We start from the raw sequence: 22,420 nt of genomic DNA, 5'->3' as shown, positions 1-22,420 counted from the left end.
CAACTAGCAACACAATAGCTGTCATCTAGCCACCACAAAGCATGCTACATCAGCCGCCTAGCTACATTTAGCAGCCACCTAGCTACCACTGAGCAACCACTGAACTAAATCCTAGCTACCACTTAGCAACACCCTAGCCACCCCCTTCCATCAACATTATAGCTACCACCTAGCAATATCACACCAACCACCTGTGATACTGTAGCAGTTCTTTTAAACAACAAATGCTTGTTTAACCCGGGTTACCAAAAAAATAATAAATAAACCTAATTCATTTATTAAACAACTTTTCAGCGTCGTTAGCCGACTTTGTGAAGGCATCTTAAAGTTCGTTATGAATTTATAGTTGATGGATTGATGTTTTAGAGAAATACGAGTGGCATCGCTTGAATAGAGAGCGGTGGGTTCTAGCCCTGTTTAGCTCAGTAGATCTCTGTAGTGCTGGGAACGGTTTGTGCCATCATGCGCTTTCATCATTTACAAATGGTCCCATGACCTTGATGTAACAGTACCAATTCTTCCATGACTAGGGGTGTGTGTGTGTGTGTGTGTGTTCAGCGTTGTGTGAGAGAGATAAGCTGATTTTCCTCAGCACACACTGATACACTCTTCACTGATGCCTCTGATTCACTCAGTGTTGATCATTTGTCTCTCACCAGGACCCTCCCATTCAGCGTCCAACACGCTGACCTTTCTGTCCCCCTGCAGACATTCAGAGTTGTTGTTGTTGTTGTTGTTGTGCAGGTTGGTTGATACGTGTCCTTCAAATGAGGAAAACACTAATTAGTATCAGTTTACATATGAAATCAAGTTTACTTACTGTTTTGCGTTTTAGGGCATTAGAATGTGATTGACGGCACTACAATCTCCCACAATGCACTTGTAATTTCAATATACGAGCAACCACCAAGCAACACCCTAGTTCAAATTTAGCAACATCATAGCAACCACCTAGCCGTGCCATAGCAGCCAACTAGCAACGCCCTAGTTCTCATTTAGCAACATCACAGCAACCACCTAGCAAAACCTTAGCTACCACCTGGAAACATCATAGCAACTGACTAGCAAGATAGTAGCAATAACAACCCTAGCAACCACCTTGTTCTCATTTAGCAACATCATGGCCACCACCTAGAAACACCTTAGCTACCACCTAGCCACACCCTAGCTCTCATTTAGCAACTTCATAGCAAGCACCTAGCAAAACCTTAGCTACCACCTAGCTGTGCCAAAGCGGCCACCTAGCAACACCCTATTTCTTATTTAGCAACATCATAGCAACCACCTAGCAAAACCTTAGCTACCACCTTGAAACATCATAGCAACCACCTAGGGAAATCAAAGCAATCAACTTGGATGCCATAGCAGCCACCTAGCAACACCCTAGTTCTCATTTAGCAACATCATGGCTACCACCTAGAAGCATCATTGCTAGTCAGTTGCCATCACCTGGGATGCCATAGCAGACACCTAGTCCACCACCTAGCAACATTATAGCAACCATCTAGCAAAATCATAGCAATCAGCTGGGTCATCAGCAATCATAGCAGCCACCTAGGAAAACCACAGCAACACCCTAGATTAGGAAAAAAAGTGATGTTTTCAGCATTAAAAGCCACAAAACTAAACTAAATAATACAAAAATAATTACTGATGATACCCAGGATATGCTCAGAACAACAGATTGGGTTCGGATTTATCATGGGGTGTCAGATTACCCAAGCCCTAAGGGAATAATCATGTCACTACTGACCTTATTATTTATTTTTTTTGTGCAGGGGCGCTGGAGGTGTCTCGGAGGAGCCCGTTTGCATGCTGGTTCAGCTCCATGCTGTACTGTTTTGGCGGAGCCGTGCTGTCCGGCATCATCCTGGCGGAGGCCCCAGTCGCTCCGCTGGCCAACAGCACCAACGTTCTGCTCGCCTCACTCATGTGGTGGGTAGCACTCTCCACTGGAAGCGGACAGAGATCAGTGCAACTCTAAAGTGCTGTAAATGGGTTCTTCAATGACTGTAGAACCTTTTTGGTGCTTTAAATAATATATATATTTTTTTATATTATTAAGGTTCTAGAGGGAACTATATATACACACAAGAGCTTTTCGTGGTATATAAAGAAGCATTTGAGCATTCACACGGTCCTTTGAGTTGCCATCATGGTTCCGTGAAGATTTTAACAGCAAAGCGGTTGCAGTGGTACCCTGAGTGGTTGCTATGCTGTTGCTGATGTGTGATAGAGCAGCCTAAGCAATTCCTGGTTGGTTGCTATGGGGTTTGCCATAGCAGTTGCTATCGTGTCATCTGTGGTTCCTAGATAGTTATTAGAGGACCGGTTGGGTGCTGATGGCTAGTTGCTATGCCACATATGATGGTTGCTAGGCTGTTGGATGGTTGCTTTGTGATGCTCAATCATGAATTAAAAATGAAAAAAAAAAAAGGTAGAAAGTTTAGGTAAAAGCTAAATTAAAGAAACACCTAATTGGCTGCCAGCAGAGCGGCGCCCCCTGGTGCAGGGGAGGTTAAGTGCCTTACCCAATAACACAATCAGCCTTAAGATTTGCTTAACTCCCAAGGTTCTGGTTGTTAGCACACCCTGAACAGTACAGCTTTAGACACCATGTAAGCAAGTCTATTAGAAAGTACTGAGGCCTTGATCCCTGTTTTGAGGTTAAGTAGAGAGGAGTGAGTGTGTGTGTGTGTGTGTGTGTGTTTTCAGTGAACACACTTCAGAGGAGCGCTTGGGAAATTTCGGAAGGCCCGATTTCTTGGAAGCAAAGGGAGCAGGCCTGTTAAGGTGTAGTTTCCCCCCACAGAGACTGAAGCAGGAAGGGCGAAGGCCGGGCCAAAGCTCCAAAGTTCCCCAGAAAGGAGTTTCTGAGTCACATGGTAGATGGTTTCTGCGCTTTGTGGTGCTGCACTGCCCCCTGGTGGGCTGAAAATAGCAGTGCAGCTTCTACCAACCAGCAGAGGTGCATGTACTCCAGATTTGCCGCACAAGGTTTGCAGCCTGAGCTCATATTAAACATCACAAATGCACAATGGTAAAGCATCTAACAGTGAGTAAACATGCTGCTGACCTTACGAGCGGAGCGTCAGTCATTTTTATTTTATCTGAATATTTAAATTGCCTCCCCCTGTCGTGTGTCAGGAGAGGTCCTGAGGCTCCCTCTGTGATCCCGGAAAAAAAAAAAAAAAGGATATTGGGCTGTTTTGTCCTGGTGTCACGCTCGCTTGCGCGAGTGCTTCTGATAATTAATAAGCAGAGTCGCACAATTATGCTAATGGACAATTAAATGACCAGTTTCACTGCTCTGAGAGACGGAGATGGGCAATTAAGAAATTAGTTGTGCTCCAGTGTGCATGTGTGTGTGTATCTGTTATTACAGATGATCCGGAATGCATCGCCGCACTGCGATCACATGCTGGAACTGGAGCAGTCAGAGCAGAGAGCAGATGTGGATTCAGTCAGTCCAAGAAAACACAGACCGACTTCGCCTGTTCAATTTAGCTCCTTATGGACGGCTCTGGAGCGTATCATGAATTCCACACCCTCTTTACCTCTCTATGTACGTACGGTCAAGCCGCAAAAGTCTGCACACTCCTTTCACACCCTACAGACGGATTCTACTCTACCATAGACTAATATTCGCTTGATGCACCTTTGGCAGCAATTACAGCTCGAAGTTCCCGAGTCTCAGGAACGAAGCTCAGAGGCTTACCACATGCGTATCCTTGCAGGCTTCATCAGATTGGATGGGAAGCGTCGGTACACAGCAATTCTCAGCTCCTTCTGCAGATGTTCCATTGGATTCAGGTCTGGTTTCTGGCTGGGCCACACAAGGACATTCACAGACGTTCCCCTGAAGCCACTGCTTGGTTCTCTCCGGTTAGAAGGCAGTTTTTCGCCCCAGTCTGAGGTCCAGAGCGCTCTTTCCCTCCGTAATGACTAGTCCTAGTCCTAGTCCCACTGCTGCAGAACATCCCCATATCATGATGCTTTAGGCATGGCATTAGCCAGGTGACGAGATGTGACGCGAGGATACGCTCGAGCTCTGACCCTCGGGTTCCTGCTCAACTCCCAAGGTGGTCAGGAGGTCTAGGAAGGTTCTTGGTGGTTCCAAACTTCTTCAGCTTATGAATGATGGTGGCCACTGTGCTATTTAGGAACTGTAAGCCTGCAGAAATTTCTCTGGATCCTTCTCCAGATCAATGCCCCTTGGCACAATCCTGTTTCTGAGGTCTGTAGATAATTCCTTTGACCCCATGGCTTGGAGTTTGCTCCGACATGCACCATCAACTGTGGAACCTTATGCAGGTGCTTTAAGTTCAAGTGTAAATACTGCTTTAACCATTTAGGAATCACAGCCATATCTATACACAGCAAACCCATGAGCGAGAGAACAGAGAGAGTAGCCAAAAAAAAAATACAATAATAATAATAAGAAGAAGATGATATTTTAGGAGAAATATTCAAGGAGACAGCCTTGAAATCTGCAAACCACTTGCAAACCACAAAGCACTCTCAATAACAGAAAGATTGACTGGAGTATAAAGAAGAAAAACTGAATGGTTCTGGACCTGAAGCAGATCACCACGTTATCTGTCAAACATGGTGGAGGCACTGTTATGGCATGGGCACCAGTCACTGAAGTTTACCGATGATGTTCTGCTGATAGAAGTAGCAGGATGAGTACTGAAGCGTTTAGAGCTCGACGCTCTGCTCAGACTAAAAAAAATACTGTAAAAGAAACTTTGATAAATTTTGATGATAAAATATATAAATAAGATGAAGCTCATTTGCATACATCAGTCTTAAAGGCACAGTAACGTAAATAGGCCTGTTTTGTTCTACAGCCCCTGTATGATATGCATCCACTCTCTTTCTCTCTCTCTGTCTTGTTCTCTGTCCGTCTGCAGGTATTTAGTGTTTTATTGCCCCCTGGACGCCGTGTACTCCTGTGCCGCGGTTCTGCCGGTGCGGCTGGTCCTGACGGGGATGAAGGAAGTAACACGCACCTGGAAGGTTCTGGGCGGCGTCACGCAGGCCAGCAAGAAATACGAAAATGGGCTGTTTGTCATGATTGCTGTGGGATGGGCTAAAGGTACTGAGCTGATGGCCGTCTTAATGATCTAACTAATGCAATACTTAATCCAGGCCCTTAATCCAGAATTTGGGATCTTGCTTTGGCAGTAATTTGTACAAATTCAGCCAATCCTGGCGGTGTTCGCATTAAAATCTGTCAAACATGGTGGAGGCAGTGTTAGCAACAGGACATTATTCCTTGACAAAACAAGCACACTGTGACGGAGTGCTAGTTTGACCTAGGGAACATGCACACGTCATAAAATGTAACATTTCTGATGAATATACACCATATGTCCAAATGTTTGTGGACACACCTAATGAATACATTCAGCTACTTTTAAGTTGCAAAGATGCAAATGCAGACAGATACTCACACACAGAGAGCTTGTCTAGTGTGCTTAACAATGCATCAAGCCATCCAGCATTTGGAGTTGTGGAGCAGTGGGACAGTGTTCTCTGGCATGATGGATGGTGCTCTATTTAGTATTTTTGGGATGAGTGGGGATGATGAGGTGGGGTGGTGATCATCATCTTCATCATCCAACATCCTGACCTCACTGCCAATCTTGTCGCTAAACGTAATCAAATCCTCACAGCAGTGCTCCTTCAAAATCTAGTAGAAAGCCTTATTCCCTGGACAGTAGGGAATGAACGAGCAAGTGTCCCAATACTTTCTCTTTGAGAGATTTTCTTGAGTATTTTCTCATACATCATATTAACGTTGCAGAAGCAGGTGGCACCTGTTTTGTAGTCTCGGTTGCATTTGCCGTAGGAACTATGTTTTTAGGCTTTAGATTTTACACCAGAACGTATTAAGAATAACGGAACACACTCATTTACTAAGGCCCAAACTGTTGCCTAGTACTGTAAGTGGAAAGTGTTGCATTTACAGTAAGAAAACCGTGTTTTTGTAGTTGCAAAAAACATGTTCTGCGTCAGATTTTAAAAAACAAACAAATTTTTTTTATGACTGCACACTGATTACAGTATCCAGTGCCACTCCTATCTTACCATTAATCCTGTGTCCTCACTTACCTGTGATTATCTGGAACGTGGAGACTAGCGCAGCTTTTTGCTTCTTTTAATCTACTTTTCTTTTAAACTTCTTTTAATCTATTCTTCATTTTTTTTGCTAACAGCCTTTATTAAACTCATTAAGCAATTCACCTTTCTGTCCTTCAATTACAGGCGAGAAAAGGTTGGAAATATCACAGGGTTGAGGTGACTCATTAGAGAGTGGACAGTAGAAATTGCAGAAAAAGGCAGATGTGTGCTCTGAATGTCAAACTGATACACACACACGTCCAGCAACTGCCTTCTTACTGCTGCATTACACCATGAAAATACTTGCTATACAACCAGCATTACAGCCTGATTTTGAAATGGCTGTTACAGTGTGAATCTGAATCATTCAGTACTCCAACCAACATCACAATGTTTATCTGAATCATTCAGTACTTCAACACTCCAACTAACATCACAATATGAATCATTCAGTACTCCAATGCTCCAACTAACATCACAATGTTTATCTGAATCATTCAGTACTCCAACTAACATCACAGTGTGAATCATTCAGTACTCCAACGCTCCAAACTAACATTACAATGTAAATCTGAATCATTCAGTACTCCAACACTCCAACTAACATCACAATATGAATCATTCAGTACTCCAATGCTCCAAACTAACATTACAATGTAAATCTGAATCATTCAGTACTCCAATGATGCAGCTAACATTACAATGTGAATCTGAATCATTCACTACTCCAACTAACATCACAATGTGAATCTGAATCACTCACTACTCCAACTAACATTACAATGTGAATCTGAATCAATTCACTACTATAATACTCCTACTAACATCACAATGTGAATCTGAATCATTCACTACTCCAACTAACATTACAATGTGAATCTGAATCATTCACTACTATAATACTCCAACTAACATTACAATGTGAATCTGAATCATTCACTACTATAATACTCCAACTAACATTACAATGTGAATCTGAATCATTCACTACTATAATACTCCAACTAACATTACAATGTGAATCTGAATCAATTCACTACTATAATACTCCTACTAACATCACAATGTGAATCTGAATCATTCACTACTCCAACTAACATTACAATGTGAATCTGAATCATTCACTACTATAATACTCCAACTAACATTACAATGTGAATCTGAATCAATTCACTACTATAATACTCCTACTAACATCACAATGTGAATCTGAATCATTCACTACTCCAACTAACATTACAATGTGAATCTGAATCATTCACTACTATAATGCTCCTACTAACATTACAATATGAATCATTCAGTACTCCAATGCTCCAAACTAACATTACAATGTAAATCTGAATCATTCAGTACTCCAACACTCCAACTAACATCACAATATGAATCATTCAGTACTCCAATGCTCCAAACTAACATTACAATGTAAATCTGAATCATTCAGTACTCCAACTAACATCACAGTGTGAATCATTCAGTACTCCAACTAACATCACAGTGTGAATCATTCAGTACTCCAACTAACATCACAGTGTGAATCATTCAGTACTCCAATGCTCCAACTAACAATACAATGTGAATCTGAATCATTCACTACTATAATACTCCAACTAACATTACAATGTGAATCTGAATCATTCACTACTATAATGCTCCAAACTAACATTACAATGTAAATCTGAATCATTCAGTACTCCAACACTCCAACTAACATCACAATATGAATCATTCAGTACTCCAATGCTCCAAACTAACATTACAATGTAAATCTGAATCATTCAGTACTCCAACTAACATCACAGTGTGAATCATTCAGTACTCCAACTAACATCACAGTGTGAATCATTCAGTACTCCAATGCTCCAACTAACAATACAATGTGAAACTGAATCATTCAGTACTCCAATGATGCAGCTAACATTACAATGTGAATCTGAATCATTCACTACTCCAACTAACATCACAATGTGAATCTGAATCACTCACTACTCCAACTATCACAATGTGAATCTGAATCACTCACTACTCCAACTAACATTACAATGTGAATCTGAATCATTCACTACTATAATACTCCAACTAACATCACAATGTGAATCTGAATCACTCACTACTCCAACTAACATTACAATGTGAATCTGAATCATTCACTACTATAATACTCCTACTAACATTACAATGTGAATCTGAATCATTCACTACTATAATACTCCTACTAACATTACAATGTGAATCTGAATCAATTAGTACTTCAACTAACATTACAATGTGAATCTGAATCATTCACTACTCCAACTAACATTACAATGTGAATCTGAATCATTCACTACTATAATACTCCAACTAACATTACAATGTGAATCTGAATCATTCACTACTATAATGCTCCTACTAACATTACAATGTGAATCTGAATCATTCACTACTATAATACTCCTACTAACATTACAATGTGAATCTGAATCAATTAGTACTTCAACTAACATTACAATGTGAATCTGAATCATTCAGTACTTCAGCTAATATCACAATGTGAATCTGAATCAATTAGTACTCCAACTAACATTACAATGTGAATCTGAATCATTCACTACTCCAACTAACATTACAATGTGAATCTGAATCATTCACTACTATAATACTCCTACTAACATTACAATGTGAATCTGAATCATTCACTACTATAATACTCCTACTAACATTACAATGTGAATCTGAATCAATTAGTACTTCAACTAACATTACAATGTGAATCTGAATCATTCACTACTCCAACTAACATTACAATGTGAATCTGAATCATTCACTACTATAATACTCCAACTAACATTACAATGTGAATCTGAATCATTCACTACTATAATGCTCCTACTAACATTACAATGTGAATCTGAATCATTCACTACTATAATACTCCTACTAACATTACAATGTGAATCTGAATCAATTAGTACTTCAACTAACATTACAATGTGAATCTGAATCATTCAGTACTTCAGCTAATATCACAATGTGAATCTGAATCAATTAGTACTCCAACTAACATTACAATGTGAATCTGAATCATTCACTACTCCAACTAACATTACAATGTGAATCTGAATCATTCACTACTATAATACTCCAACTAACATTACAATGTGAATCTGAATCATTCACTACTATAATGCTCCTACTAACATTACAATGTGAATCTGAATCATTCACTACTATAATACTCCTACTAACATTACAATGTGAATCTGAATCAATTAGTACTTCAACTAACATTACAATGTGAATCTGAATCATTCAGTACTTCAGCTAATATCACAATGTGAATCTGAATCAATTAGTACTCCAACTAACATTACAATGTGAATCTGAATCAATTAGTACTCCAACTAACATTACAATGTGAATCTGAATCATTCAGTACTCCAGCTAACATTACAATGTGAATCTGAATCATTCAGTACTCAAACTAACATTACAATGTGAATCTGAATCATTCACTACTATAATGCTCCTACTAACATTACAATGTGAATCTGAATCATTCACTACTATAATACTCCTACTAACATTACAATGTGAATCTGAATCAATTAGTACTTCAACTAACATTACAATGTGAATCTGAATCATTCAGTACTTCAGCTAATATCATAATGTGAATCTGAATCATTCAATACTCCAACTAACATTACAATGTGAATCTGAATCAATTAGTACTCCAACTAACATTACAATGTGAATCTGAATCATTCAGTAATCCAGCTAACATTACAATGTGAATCTGAATCATTCAGTAATCCAGCTAACATTACAATGTGAATCTGAATCATTCAGTACTCAAACTAACATTACAATGTTAACCTGAATCATTTAGTACTTCAACTAACATTACAGTGTGAATCTGAATCATTTAGTACTCCAACTAACATTACAGTGTGAATCTGAATCATTTAGTACTCCAACTAACATTAAAGTGTGAATCTGAATCATTCAATACTCCAACTAACGTTACAATGTGAATCTGAATCATTCAGTACTCCAATACTTCAACTAACATCACAGTGTGAATCTGAATCAGTACTCCAGTACTACAACCAGCATTACAGGCTGAATCTGAGTAATTCAGTACTCCAACACTAACAGTACTTTAGTTAGCATTACAGTCCGACTGCGTATCAATGCAAGTAGGAACATCATCAAATGCCCGTCTGTAAACTTCAGTCACGAACATAATTATGTTTAACTCATACATAGAAACGCCTGGCTTGTCTGGAAGCACAAAATTACAAAGAGCACCTCTGAGAATTCCTACCTGAGATAAACAAGCACTTTCGCTGAGACTGCCGTTGTATAAGAGTGAATGCCTTGCCGCTATCGGCAGCTGCTTGTTCGCAGGGGTCGATCAAAATGGGCCAGCGTGAAGAAGACTGCCAGGTCGTTAATGTTAAGATCTCTTCTTTATTGCGAATCCATAATCCAGGTCAGCAAACGCAACAGTAGCACCACAGAGCACCCCAAGAGCACCCAACACTGAGGCACTTAGGAGGAGTCCCAATCGTCAACAGCACCTGTGCACTGGAGATGAGGCTCAGGTGAGGGGTGGAGCTTAACCCATGCTCACTGAGGCCAGCAGAGGGAGACATTACATGATCATGATCATGATGATGATGATGATGAAGGTGCTGATGATGTTACTTACGTTCTTATCGGTCATTCATTAAGGCGCCCAGGGTTTTTTATGGCAACGTGTCGTAGACAGCGAACATTTCTGTATTCATTTAGTTCTGCTTTGTTGCGATACTTTAGCTAATCCTCCCCGAAGGCCTCGGCAGTGGCGCGTGTGTGCGTTTGGGGAAACGGCGGAGCGGCAGCAGCACATTACGCCACATCATTCCTAAAGAACAAAACGCTCTTAATGTGGTTAATGAGCCTGACCGAGTTTCTATTAGGCTGTTCTGATTCGCTGATGGCCTTAATGTCGCTATTTAGAGGCAGAGCAGATACCGCTAACTTTTTTTTTTAACTAAACTGGGTTTAAGACTGTGTGTGTGTGTGTGTGTGTGTGTGTGTGTGTGTGATTCTGTTTACATTGTCTCGCTCTTTTTCAGGTGCTGGTGGTGGCCTCATAAGTAATTTCGAGCAGCTGGTTCGAGGCATCTGGAAACCAGAGACCAATGAGCTGCTGAAGATGTCCTAGTAAGTTTTCAACCATCTACAGCACCCTAGCCCCACCCATTTGGCCTTCCACACTCTAGTACCATCCATTCAGCCATCCACACTCTAGCCCCACCCATTCAGCCATCCACACTCTAGCCCCACCCATTCGGCCTTCCACACTCTAGCCCCACCCATTCGGCCTTCCACACTCTAGCCACAGCCCTTTCAGCCTACCATACTCAAGCCCGCCCTTTTTAGCCTATAGCAATTTTGCCCCACCCATTTGGACTGTCACAGTCTAGCCCCACCCTTTTAGCCTATAGAAGTTTTGCCCCACCCATTCGGCCTATAGCAGTTTTGCCCCACCCATTCAGCCTTCCACACTCTAGCCCCATCCATTCAGCCTACCATGTTCTAGCCCCGTCCTTTCAGCCTATAGCAGTTTTGCCCCACCCATTCGGCCTTCCACAGTCTAGCTCCGCCCTTTCAGCCTACCATACTCAAGCCCGCCCTTTTAGCCTATAGCAATTTTCCCCCACCCATTCGGCCTGCCACACTCTAGCCTCACCCTTTAGCCTATATCAGTTTGGTCTCATTCATTCAGTCTAACACACTCTAGCCCCGCCCATTCATATTATATCAGTTTAGCTCTATGCAGTCTACAGCGCTTTAGCCCCACCTATTCAGCCTACAGCAGTTTAGCTCTCCTCAGTCTACAGCATTTTAACCCCTCCCTTTAGTCTAGAGCACTTTAGCCCCACCCATTCCTTCTACAGCATTTTAGCAACACCTATTCAGCCTAACACACTCTAGCCCCGCCCATTCAGTCTATAGCAGTTTAGCGCTCTCTGCAGTCTACAGCGGTTAAGCCACGCCTATCCAAAAGTGGTGGGCTGTAGCCTTCCCTTACGCGCTGGCTACATTAGCCCCCATAGCTCTAAAGAACTAAAGTAGACGTGAATAGGATTTTTGTGCTCATTCGATTTGAGTCGTGTGTTGACGTCACAGTGCTGGGGCCCTCACCTGGAATTGAACCAGGGACCTCTTGTGCCGCAAGCAAGTCTCAGACCAAAGCAGCACTTGATTTCGCAGCGTTAGTTTTACGGGTTAATGACGGATAAAGGCGTAACTGAAGGCTGGTCCGTACAGCTGATCAGCGCCGCATGTTCCCCTTTCATGCCATTCCTTTACAGCCTGTGACATCCCTCGCTCTCCCTCGCTCTCTAACTGCTCTCACACTTCGTTCCAGCTGCTGAACATCTCTCTCTCTCTTTCTCTTTTGCAGAATAACGCAGGTAGAATAATTGCCTTTTGTATTGATTTCTCTCTTTGTCTCCTCGCCGCTGCCGGCGACGCCTGTTGTCATGGTTTTGTGTGTGGACAGCATTTTAAAAAAATGCAGCTTGAAGAAATGCAGCAGCGGTAGCGCCGTCCCTTCCTGCAGACACGAACACGCAGAGAGCGTCCTCCTCCTGCACCTCCTGCTCCACCTGCTAGACACAATTTCACGCAAAACTCCAAAAATAGTCCGGACAAATTGATTGGCACCCTCAACTTAATATTTCTGGGTGCTTTTTGAAATGTGTTTGGGGTTGCTGTCCTGCTGGAGGACCCCTGACCTAGGACGCAAAGCCCAGCTTTCTGACACTGGGCCCTACATGGCAACCCCTACATGGCCAGCCTATTTTTGTGAAATGAGTTTTTCTCTCCTTTTTTGTGCTGTTTCATTACACACAAAGGACAAAACAGGTGTAATTGCAAATCTGAGAGAAATACTTTTACATTATCTGGAAAAATGTTAGGGGTGCCAACACTTTTGGTCATGACTGTATACAGCTTTTTAACAAGCAGAATGCTGAATGTTACCTAACCCTAACCATAACCTTTTAGGGTTTAGTTTAGGGTTAGGATTTATGGTTTAGGTTAAGGGTAAGGTTAAGGTTTGGTAATCAATACTGGGTACTAAATAATTCATACTAGATACTGGATAATTAATAGTACATACTAAATAATTCATACTAGATACTGAATAATTAATAGTACATACTAAATAATTCATACTAGATACTGGATAATTAATAGTACATACTAAATAATTCAAATTAGATACTGAATAATTTATAGTGCATACTGAATAATTCTTGGTAGATTCTAAATAATCTGTAGTGGATATTTATAGTAGATGCTGGATAATTTATAGTTGATGTGGGATAATTTATAGTAGATGTTAGATGCTGGATCATTTATAGTAGATGCTGGATAATTTATAGTAGATGTTAGATGCTGGATCATTTATAGTAGATGCTGGATAATTTATAGTAGATGTTAGATGCTGGATCATTTATAGTAGATGCTGGATAATTTATAGTAGATATTAGATGCTGGATAATTTAAACTACATGTTGGATAATTTATAGTAGATGTTAGATGCTGGATAATTTATAGTAGATAATGGATAATTTATAGTAGATGTTAGATGCTGGATAATTTATAGTACATGCTTGATGCTGGATGATTTATAGTAGATGCTGGATAAGTTATAGTAGATGCCAGATAATTTAAAGTAGATGCTGGATAATTTATAGTAGTTGCTGGATAATTTATAGTAGATGCTGGATAATTTATAGTAGATGTTGGATGGTGGATAATTTATAGTAGATGTTGGATGCTGGATAATGTATAGTAGATGCTGGGTAAGTTATGGTAGATGCCAGATAATTTATAGTAGACGCTGGATAATTTATAGTAGATGCTAAATAATTTATAGTAGATGTTGGATGCTGGATCATTTATCGTAGTTGCCGGATAATTTATAGTAGATGTTGGGTGCTGGATAATGTATAGTAGATGCTGGGTAAGTTATAGTAGATGCCAGATAATTTATAGTAGATGCTGGATGTTGGATAATTTATAGTAGATGCTGAATAATTTATAGTAGATGCTGAATAATTTATAGTAGATGTTGGATGCTGCATAATTTATAGTAGATGTTGGATGCTGGATAATTTATAGTAGTTGCTGGATAATTTATAGTAGATGTTGGATACTGGATAATTTATAGTCGATGTCAAATTTTTAGTAGTTGCTGGATAATTTATAGTAGATGTTGGATAATTTATAGTAGTTGCTGGATAATTTATAGTAGACGTTGGATGCTGGATAAGTCGAGGAAGATGCTGATTAGGTCACAGTGTATTTCCTCAGTATGTTTTGAAGTCTTATTTCAAAGGCAGATTTAAACCACACTATGCTTTCTACTTCAGCTTCCTGACTCTTATCAGACGATCACCTTATTTCCCTTGTGTGTCAACAGCCCAACCAAGGTGACCCTGATGGGGGCGGTGCTGTTCTCGCTGCAGCAGTGTCGTTACCTCCCCCTTCGGACCCCTGACCTCATGCTCATCTACACAGTCTTCATCGTTGTCAACAAGGTCTGTACTGATTTTATAATCTTCCCCCTCCCTGTCTCTGCAGTAACGAGTGATGTAAATGGACAATATTGTAGAAACACTGTGAACTCTAATTTCCTCTTAACGCTATTACTAAATGACACATTTGTAATGATGTAAACTAGGATTTCCGCGGTGCAGGCTAGAAAAAGTAAGTGAACCGTTGCATTAGTGTCTACATGTCTCAGAGAAAGCACATGCTACTCTTCACCCTCCTAGAATGGATAGCATCGTGTGACGGGGGAGTCACCGTCTACAGAGTTTTGTCTCGCGCTCTGATTGGCTGCTGCCCATTGCTACTCCTTAGGGCTACAAATGCCTAAACCCACCAATAGCATAATGCGCATTTCTGCTAGCGCTCCTGTGGGATTCTAGTAGTTTGTTAGCGAATGACTTTTTGTTCTAACAACGCACCCATAGGAAATTTTATTTTATACTTTATTGTGTTGGTGGTTAATCTGTTAAGGCCTTCAGTTCTACCAGTGAAGTCCCGACCAGTAGGAGAGCTTGTTTGGCTGACTCCACCCAGATACCACTAAGAAAACAATCCTGGCTGGATTATATCCTTGAACCCTTGTGTTTCCAGCCATAATTTAGCACCGGAATAAGACGAGTACTTTAATACTGCAGAGGTTACGAACTAGGGCTCCAAATAATAATTTTGTAAGTCAGTCTATTATGAATTAGGATTAGTTATGATTAATCGTCCGTTCAGAGTGGGCGGCGCAGTTGCTGCTACCGGAGCGACACGGAAGCACTGCCTTATATCCCATTCCGCTTCATCCCGTCAGATCTCCCTCGCTACGTGTGATCTCGCTGATGTGCTCGTGCCGTCGCTGTGAGTCACTCGTCCTCGCTCTTGCTGCTTTCACCCGTCTTTTGCATCACTTTCGTCTAATTGCATCACTCCTCTTAAACCGAGCAACGTCTTCAGCTCTTAACAAGGCATTACCTCATCTCTCCCCGCCATAGCGCTATTTTTAGAGCTCCGGCTCTCCGTTACCTGAGAAACGAGAAATCGTACTTTGACCTCGCTTCTCCCTCCTCAGTTAGTCTGCGCCTGTGTCTCTTTACTGACCGACCATCTCCTCTGACCACGGCTTCAGCCTCGCTGCGCCACAGAGAAGTTCACGGTCTGGTTTACAGTGTGTAACTGTTACACTGTTTACACTGTTGGTTCAGGGTCTGTTTACAGGGTCTGTAGTAAAATCCAATAGATCTACACCCTTAGGTTCTACAAGGGTTCTTTTAGTAAAAGAAAAAGTCCTGAAGGGGGTCTCTGCTCTCTTTAAAAGGGATTATTTAATAGTTATTTAGTAAAGACAATGGTTCTACACATCTTAAAAATGTTCTTCAAGGGTTCTTTTAGTTAAGGAAAAGGTTCCCTACTCTTGAAGAGGGTCTTCAAGGGTCCTTTAGTAAAGGCAATGTTTTTACTTTTTCAAAGAAGAGTCTGTAGTAAGGCCAATGGTTCTACACATTGTTAAAATGTTCTTCAAGGGATCTTTTAGTAAAGGAAAAGGTTCTACACTCTTGGAGGGGTTTCCCAAGAGTTCCTTTAGTTCTACACAATTAAAAGGGTAGGGAGGAATAGGTTCTTAAAGGGTGTGCTATTTAATGGTTCTTTCATAAAGGTAATGGTTCTACGCATCTTAAAAATGTTCTTTAATGGTTCTTATAGTAAAGGCAAAGGTTCTAAACTCTTGAAAAGGGTCTTCAAGGGTCCTTTAGTAAAGGCAGTGTTTCTGCACTTCTTAAAAAGGGTTTTTTCAAAAGTTCAGTTCTACCATATTAAAAGGGTTCTTTTAGTAAAAGAAAAGGTCCCATACTCTTGCAGAGGGTCTTAAAGGGTCCTTTAGTAAAGGCAATGTTTTTACTTTTTCAAAGAAGGTTCTTTAAAGAGTCAGTAGTAAGGCCAGTGGTTCTACGCATTGTTAAAATGTTCTTCAAGGGTTCTTTTAGTAAAGGAAAAGGTTCTACACTCCTGAAGGAGTTTCTGCACTCTTTAAAAATGGTTTTCCAAGAGTTCTTTAGTTCTACCATATTAAAAGGGTTCTTCAAGGGTTCTTTTAGGTAAAGGAATAGGTTCTATACTCTATACTTGAACAAGGGTTCTTTAAATTGTCTGTAGTAAGGCTAGTGGGTCTACACTCTTTAAATTGTGATCTTTAGTAGTTCTTTGATAAAGACAATGGTTCTACACATCTTTTAAAAAGTAGTTCTACCATATTAAACTGGTTCTCCAGTGGTTCTTTTAGCATTAGAAATGGATCTACACTTATTTAAAAATTGTTCTTCAAGGCTTTAATAGAAAGACATAATTTTTCTCATAATACATAATTGTAGTTGAACAAGCCTCCCTCTCTCTCTCTCTCTCTCCAGACGAGGATGATGCTGCTGGGGTCTTCTTCGTCCCCCTTCGATACCGTGGAATCAGCTCTCTACCAGACACTGTTCGCCCGACCCCTGACCTACTCTCCCCTGACCAATCAGAGCCAATCCTCAACCCGGACCCCCTCCTGTCCTGCCAAGCCGGACAGCAAGAGCGCTCCTGGTGTCTCGAACGGCCTACCCCAAACCGAAGACCAACCGGACTGCAGCGAGTCCGAGAGCTCCAAAAAGACCAACTAGTGCCCCCTTTCTTCCAACCCAACCCCTCCCCAGGCGTCCTCTCTCACTGTGATTTTCTCTCTGACACTTTCAGCATGCTGAGGTAAAGCGATAGAGCCGCTCCCTCATGTAGCTCTGCACTCTCGTAACGTCCTCTGTTCTGGAGGTTTTTATCTGTACATTTGGTTTGGATCTGTATATATTTCCTACTCTGAAATGATTCTGATTTTATCTAAGACAAATCTATAACTGTGATTATATTTTATATTATTTATATTTGAAGAAGCTCACTTAAGTGACTATAGTGATTCAAAGACATATATATTTGCTGTACTTCCCTGCATTTCCAATATGAATGAAATACACTCATATTGAGAAAAACAGCTGTTGTTTGTGCCGTTATTTTTTAGTTGTTTTAGTTGTTTTTTTAAAGATAATCCTCTAAGCAGCAGTGATCAGCAGCAAGGGGTTCCACTAAGTAGCCACAATTAACAGCCAGGGTATTATGGGTTTCTCTAAGCAGCAACAGTCAGTAGCCAGGGGCTCCTTTAAGCAGCAACAATCAGCAGAAATTGGCTTCTGTATAGAGCAACAATCAGCACACAGGGGCTAGTTTAAGTCAATCATGGACTTCTCTTGGCAGCAACAATCAGCAGCCATGGGCTCCTCTAAGCAGTGACAATCAGCAGCCTGGGACTTCCCTAAGCAGGAACAATCAGCAGCCATGGTCTCCTCTAAGCAGCAACAATTAGCAGCCAGGGGCTTCCCTAAGCCAGAACAATCAGCAGCCATGGTCTCTTTTAGGCAGCAACAATCAGCAGCCAGATGCTCCTCTAAGCAGGAACAATCAGCAGCCATGGTCTCCTCTAAGCAGCAACAATCAGCAGCCTGGGACTTCCCTAAGCAGCAACAATCAGCAACCAGGGCTCCTCTAAGCAGCAACAATCAGCAGCCAGGGGCTTCCCTAAGCAGCAACAATCAGCAGCCAGAGTATTCAGTAAGCAGCAACAATCAGCAGCCAGGGTCTCTTTTAGGCAGCAACAATCAGCAGCCAGACGCTCCTCCAAGCAGCAACAATCAGCAGACAGAGCCTCCTTTAAGCAGCGACAATCAGCAGCCAGGGTCTTCACTAAGCAGCAACAATCAGCAGCCAGTTTCTCCTTTAGGCAGCAACAATCAGCAGCCATGGGCTCCTCTAAGCAGCGACAATCAGCAGCCTGGGACTTCCCTAAGCAGGAACAATCAGCAGCCACGGTCTCCTCTAAGCAGCAACAATTAGCAGCCAGGGGCTTCCCTAAGCCAGAACAATCAGCAGCCATGGTCTCTTTTAGGCAACAACAATCAGCAGCCAGATGCTCCTCTAAGCAGGAACAATCAGCAGCCATGGTCTCCTCTAAGCAGCAACAATCAGCAGCCTGGGACTTCCCTAAGCAGCAACAATCAGCAACCAGGGCTCCTCTAAGCAGCAACAGTCAGCAGCCAGGGGCTCCACTAAGCAGCAACAATCAGCAGCCAGGGTCTCCTCTAAGCAGCAACAATCAGCAGTCAGGGGCTCCACCAAGCAGCAACAATCAGCAGCCAGGGGCTTCCCTAAGCAGCAACAATCAGCAGTCAGGGGCTCCACTAAGCAGCAACAATCAGCAGTCAGGGTCTCCTCTAAGCAACAACAATCAGCAGCCAGGGCTCCACTAAGCAGCAACAATCAGCAGCCAGGGGCTTCCCTAAGCAGGAACAATCAGCAACCAGGGGCTCCACTAAGCAGCAACAATCAGCAGCCAGGGTCTCCTCTAAGCAGCAACAATCAGCAGCCAGGGGCTCCACTAAGCAGCAACAATCAGCAGCCAGAGCCTCCTTTAAGCAGCGACAATCAGCAGCCAGAGTATTCAGTAAGCAGCAACAATCAGCAGCCAAGGTATCTTTTAGGCAGCAACAATCAGCAGCCAGACGCTCCTCTAAGCAGCAACAATCAGCAGACAGAGCCTCCTTTAAGCAGCGACAATCAGCAGCCAGGGTCTTCACTAAGCAGCAACAATCAGCAGCCAGAGCCTCCTTTAAGCAGCGACAATCAGCAGCCAGGGTATTCAGTAAGCAGCAACAATCAGCAGCCAGGTGCTCTTTGTGGCAGCAACAATCAGCAGCCAGACGCTCCTCTAAGCAGCAACAATCAGCAGACAGAGCCACCTTTAAGCAGCGACAATCAGAAGCCAGGGTCTTCACTAAGCAGCAACAATCAGCAGCCAGGGTCTCTTTTAGGCAGCAACAATCAGCAGCCAGATGCTCCTCTAAGCAGCAACAATCAGCAGCCAGGGTCTCTTTTAGGCAGCAACAATCAGCAGCCAGACGCTCCTCTAAGCAGCAACAATCAGCAGACAGAGCCTCCTTTAAGCAGCGACAATCAGCAGCCAGGGTCTTCACTAAGCAGCAACAATCAGCAGCCAGTTTCTCCTTTAGGCAGCAACAATCAGCAGCCAGGGTCTCCTCTAAGCAGCAACAATCAGCAGCCAGGGTCTCTTTTAGGCAGCAACAATCAGCAGCCAGAGCCTCCTTTAAGCAGCGACAATCAGCAGCCAGGGTATTCAGTAAGCAGCAACAATCAGCAGCCAGGGGCTCTTTTAGGCAGCAACAATCAGAAGCCAGACGCTCCTCTAAGCAGCAACAATCAGCAGACAGAGCCTCCTTTAAGCAGTGACAATCAGCAGCCAGGGTCTTCACTAAGCAGCAACAATCAGCAGCCAGGGGCTCCTCTAAGCAGCAACAATCAGCAGCCAGGTTCTCCTTTAGGCAGCAACAATCAGCAGCCAGGGGCTCCACTAAGCAGCAACAATCAGCAGCCAGGGGCTCCTCTAAGCAGCAACAATCAGCAGCCAGAGCCTCCTTTAAGCAGTGACAATCAGCAGCCAGGGTATTCAGTAAGGGTCTCTTTTAGGCAGCAACAACCAGCAGCCAGACGCTCCTCTAAGCAGCGACAATCAGCAGCCAGGGTTTTCACTAAGCAGCAACAATCAGCAGCCAGGGGCTCCTCTAAGCAGCAACAATCAGCAGCCAGAGCCTCCTTTAAGCAGTGACAATCAGCAGCCAGGGTATTCACTAAGCAGCAACAATCACCAGCCAGTTTCTCCTTTAGACAGCAACAATCAGCAGCCAGACGCTCCTCTAAGCAGCAACAATCAGCAGCCAGGGGCTCCACTAAGCAGCAACAATCAGCAGCCAGGTTCTCTTTTAGGCAGCAACAATCAGCAGCCAGGGGCTTCACTAAGCAGCAACAATCAGCAGCCAGGGGCTCCACAAAGCAGCAACAATCAGCAGCCAGGGTCTCTTTTAGGCAGCAACAATCAGCAGCCAGATGCTACTCTAAGCAGCAACAATCAGCAGCCAGAGCCTCCTTTAAGCAGCGACAATCAGCAGCCAGGGTATTCAGTAAGCAGCAACAATCAGCAGCCAGGGTCTCTTTTAGGCAGCAACAATCAGCAGCCAAACACTCCTCTAAGCAGCAACAATCAGCAGACAGAGCCTCCTTTAAGCAGCGACAATCAGCAGCCAGGGTCTTCACTAAGCAGCAACAATCAGCAGCCAGGGTCTCTTTTAGGCAGCAACAATCAGCAGCCAGGGTCTTCACTAAGCAGCAACAATCAGCAACCATGGGCTCATTTAGGCAGCAACAATCAGCAGCCAGAGTCTCCTTTAGGCAGCAACAATCAGCAGCCAGTAGCTGCCTAGCACTCTAAACATTAAAATAACAGATGCCCACAAAGCAGGAGAAGACTATAAAAATACACACTGCTCAGATAAAGCAGCATGAGAGCTGAGAGCATAAGGTGGCCCAAGTGCACATGGGGGAATGCGCTTATTTGGGATGTTGTGGAACGAAATTCTGGAGATTCCGGGCATGAAAGTGATCTGAAAACCCTGCAAAAATGTTATGATGCAATCATGTCAACATAGACCAGGATCTCAAAGGAATATTTTCAACATCTTGTGGAATCCATTAAGCCAGGGGTTCAGGCTGGATTGAGAGCAGTAAGAGGCCCTACCTAGTATTAGTATAGCATTCCTAATAAAGTGCTTGGTGGGTGTAGAACGATGCCACTTCAAATTCAGATATGGGTTCTGGCCTGGTTAAAGGGAACCAATCTTTGGATCGGTGGGAAACCTCTTAAAAAACGTTCTGCTTTTTGGCTCCACTGTTGTTCTCCTCCTCTCCTGCGCATGTTCTGGTGTCGTCCCGTGTCGGGGAGAAGAAGTCACCGCGCCGGTGTGAACAGAATGCCGGTGTGAATGAAAGGATCATCGCTCTCCATCAAGCTAAACCTAGTAGGAAAAACGTCTTCCCCTGGAGAGCCAGAACTCGTTACTCGACGCTACTCTTCAAAGAGTTCTCCATCGTCTGGTGGAAAACGTCCAGCAGACTGTCTGCAGAGTCTTACTGCGAACGTGTCGACATCGCACCCGCCTCAGCATAACAATCACATACACACACACTCTCTCTCTCCCTCTCTTTCCTCTCTTGCGCCGTCTGTCTCTCACTCTTCTCTCTATTCTCTTTTTCTTCTTCTCTCTCTCTCTCCCTCTCTTTCCTCTCTTGCGCCGTCTGTCTCTCACTCTTCTCTCTATTCTCTTTTTCTTCTTCTCTCTCTCTCTCTGTCTCGCTGGTGCTGAACTTAAGTTCAGAGGAAAGGTAAAGGTGTGTGTGTGTGTGTGTGTGTGAGTGGAGAGGGGAGAAACTGGTTTACTTCCTCACTGAATTTTTTTGGTCTCTTACGCATTTGGTTGGTGTTTCTAATAAAGTGGCCAGTGAGTAGAAGAAACAAGATTGTAGGTGTTTCCAATAAAGTGGCCAATGAGTAGAAGCACAAGGTAGTAATCATTTCTAATGTAGTGGCCAATGAGTAGAAGCACAAGGTAGTAGGTGTTTCTAATAAAGTGGCCATTGAGTTGAAGCACAAGTCGTAGGGTGTTTCTAATAAACTGGCCAATGAGTAGAAGCACAAGGTAGTTGGTGTTTCTAATAAAGTGGCCAGTGAGTGGAAGCACAAGGTAGTAGGGTGTTTCTAATAAAGTAGCCAGTGAGTGGACGCACA

The 22,420-nt window shown here is 42.8% G+C and overlaps 1 protein-coding gene across 1 annotated transcript in view; it reads left to right on the top strand.

The window, feature by feature from the left end:
* Nucleotides 1-17,714, top strand: part of tmem38b (transmembrane protein 38B) — a 33,302-nt gene extending 15,588 nt beyond the window's left edge. The window contains exons 2-6 of the mRNA XM_072662410.1: nucleotides 1,779-1,935; nucleotides 4,917-5,101; nucleotides 11,235-11,322; nucleotides 14,597-14,714; nucleotides 17,115-17,714. Coding sequence (XP_072518511.1) covers nucleotides 1,779-1,935; nucleotides 4,917-5,101; nucleotides 11,235-11,322; nucleotides 14,597-14,714; nucleotides 17,115-17,363 — 797 coding nt within the window. The 3' untranslated portion in view covers nucleotides 17,364-17,714. The remainder of the gene's footprint in view (nucleotides 1-1,778; nucleotides 1,936-4,916; nucleotides 5,102-11,234; nucleotides 11,323-14,596; nucleotides 14,715-17,114) is intronic.
* The last annotated feature ends 4,706 nt before the right edge of the window (nucleotides 17,715-22,420 follow it).

The sequence above is a fragment of the Salminus brasiliensis genome, chromosome 18, assembly GCF_030463535.1.
Source record: "Salminus brasiliensis chromosome 18, fSalBra1.hap2, whole genome shotgun sequence".
NCBI lineage: Eukaryota > Metazoa > Chordata > Actinopteri > Characiformes > Bryconidae > Salminus > Salminus brasiliensis.
The sequence above is the reverse complement of the archived record's forward strand: the minus strand, read 5'-3'. Positions and strand labels throughout refer to the sequence as shown.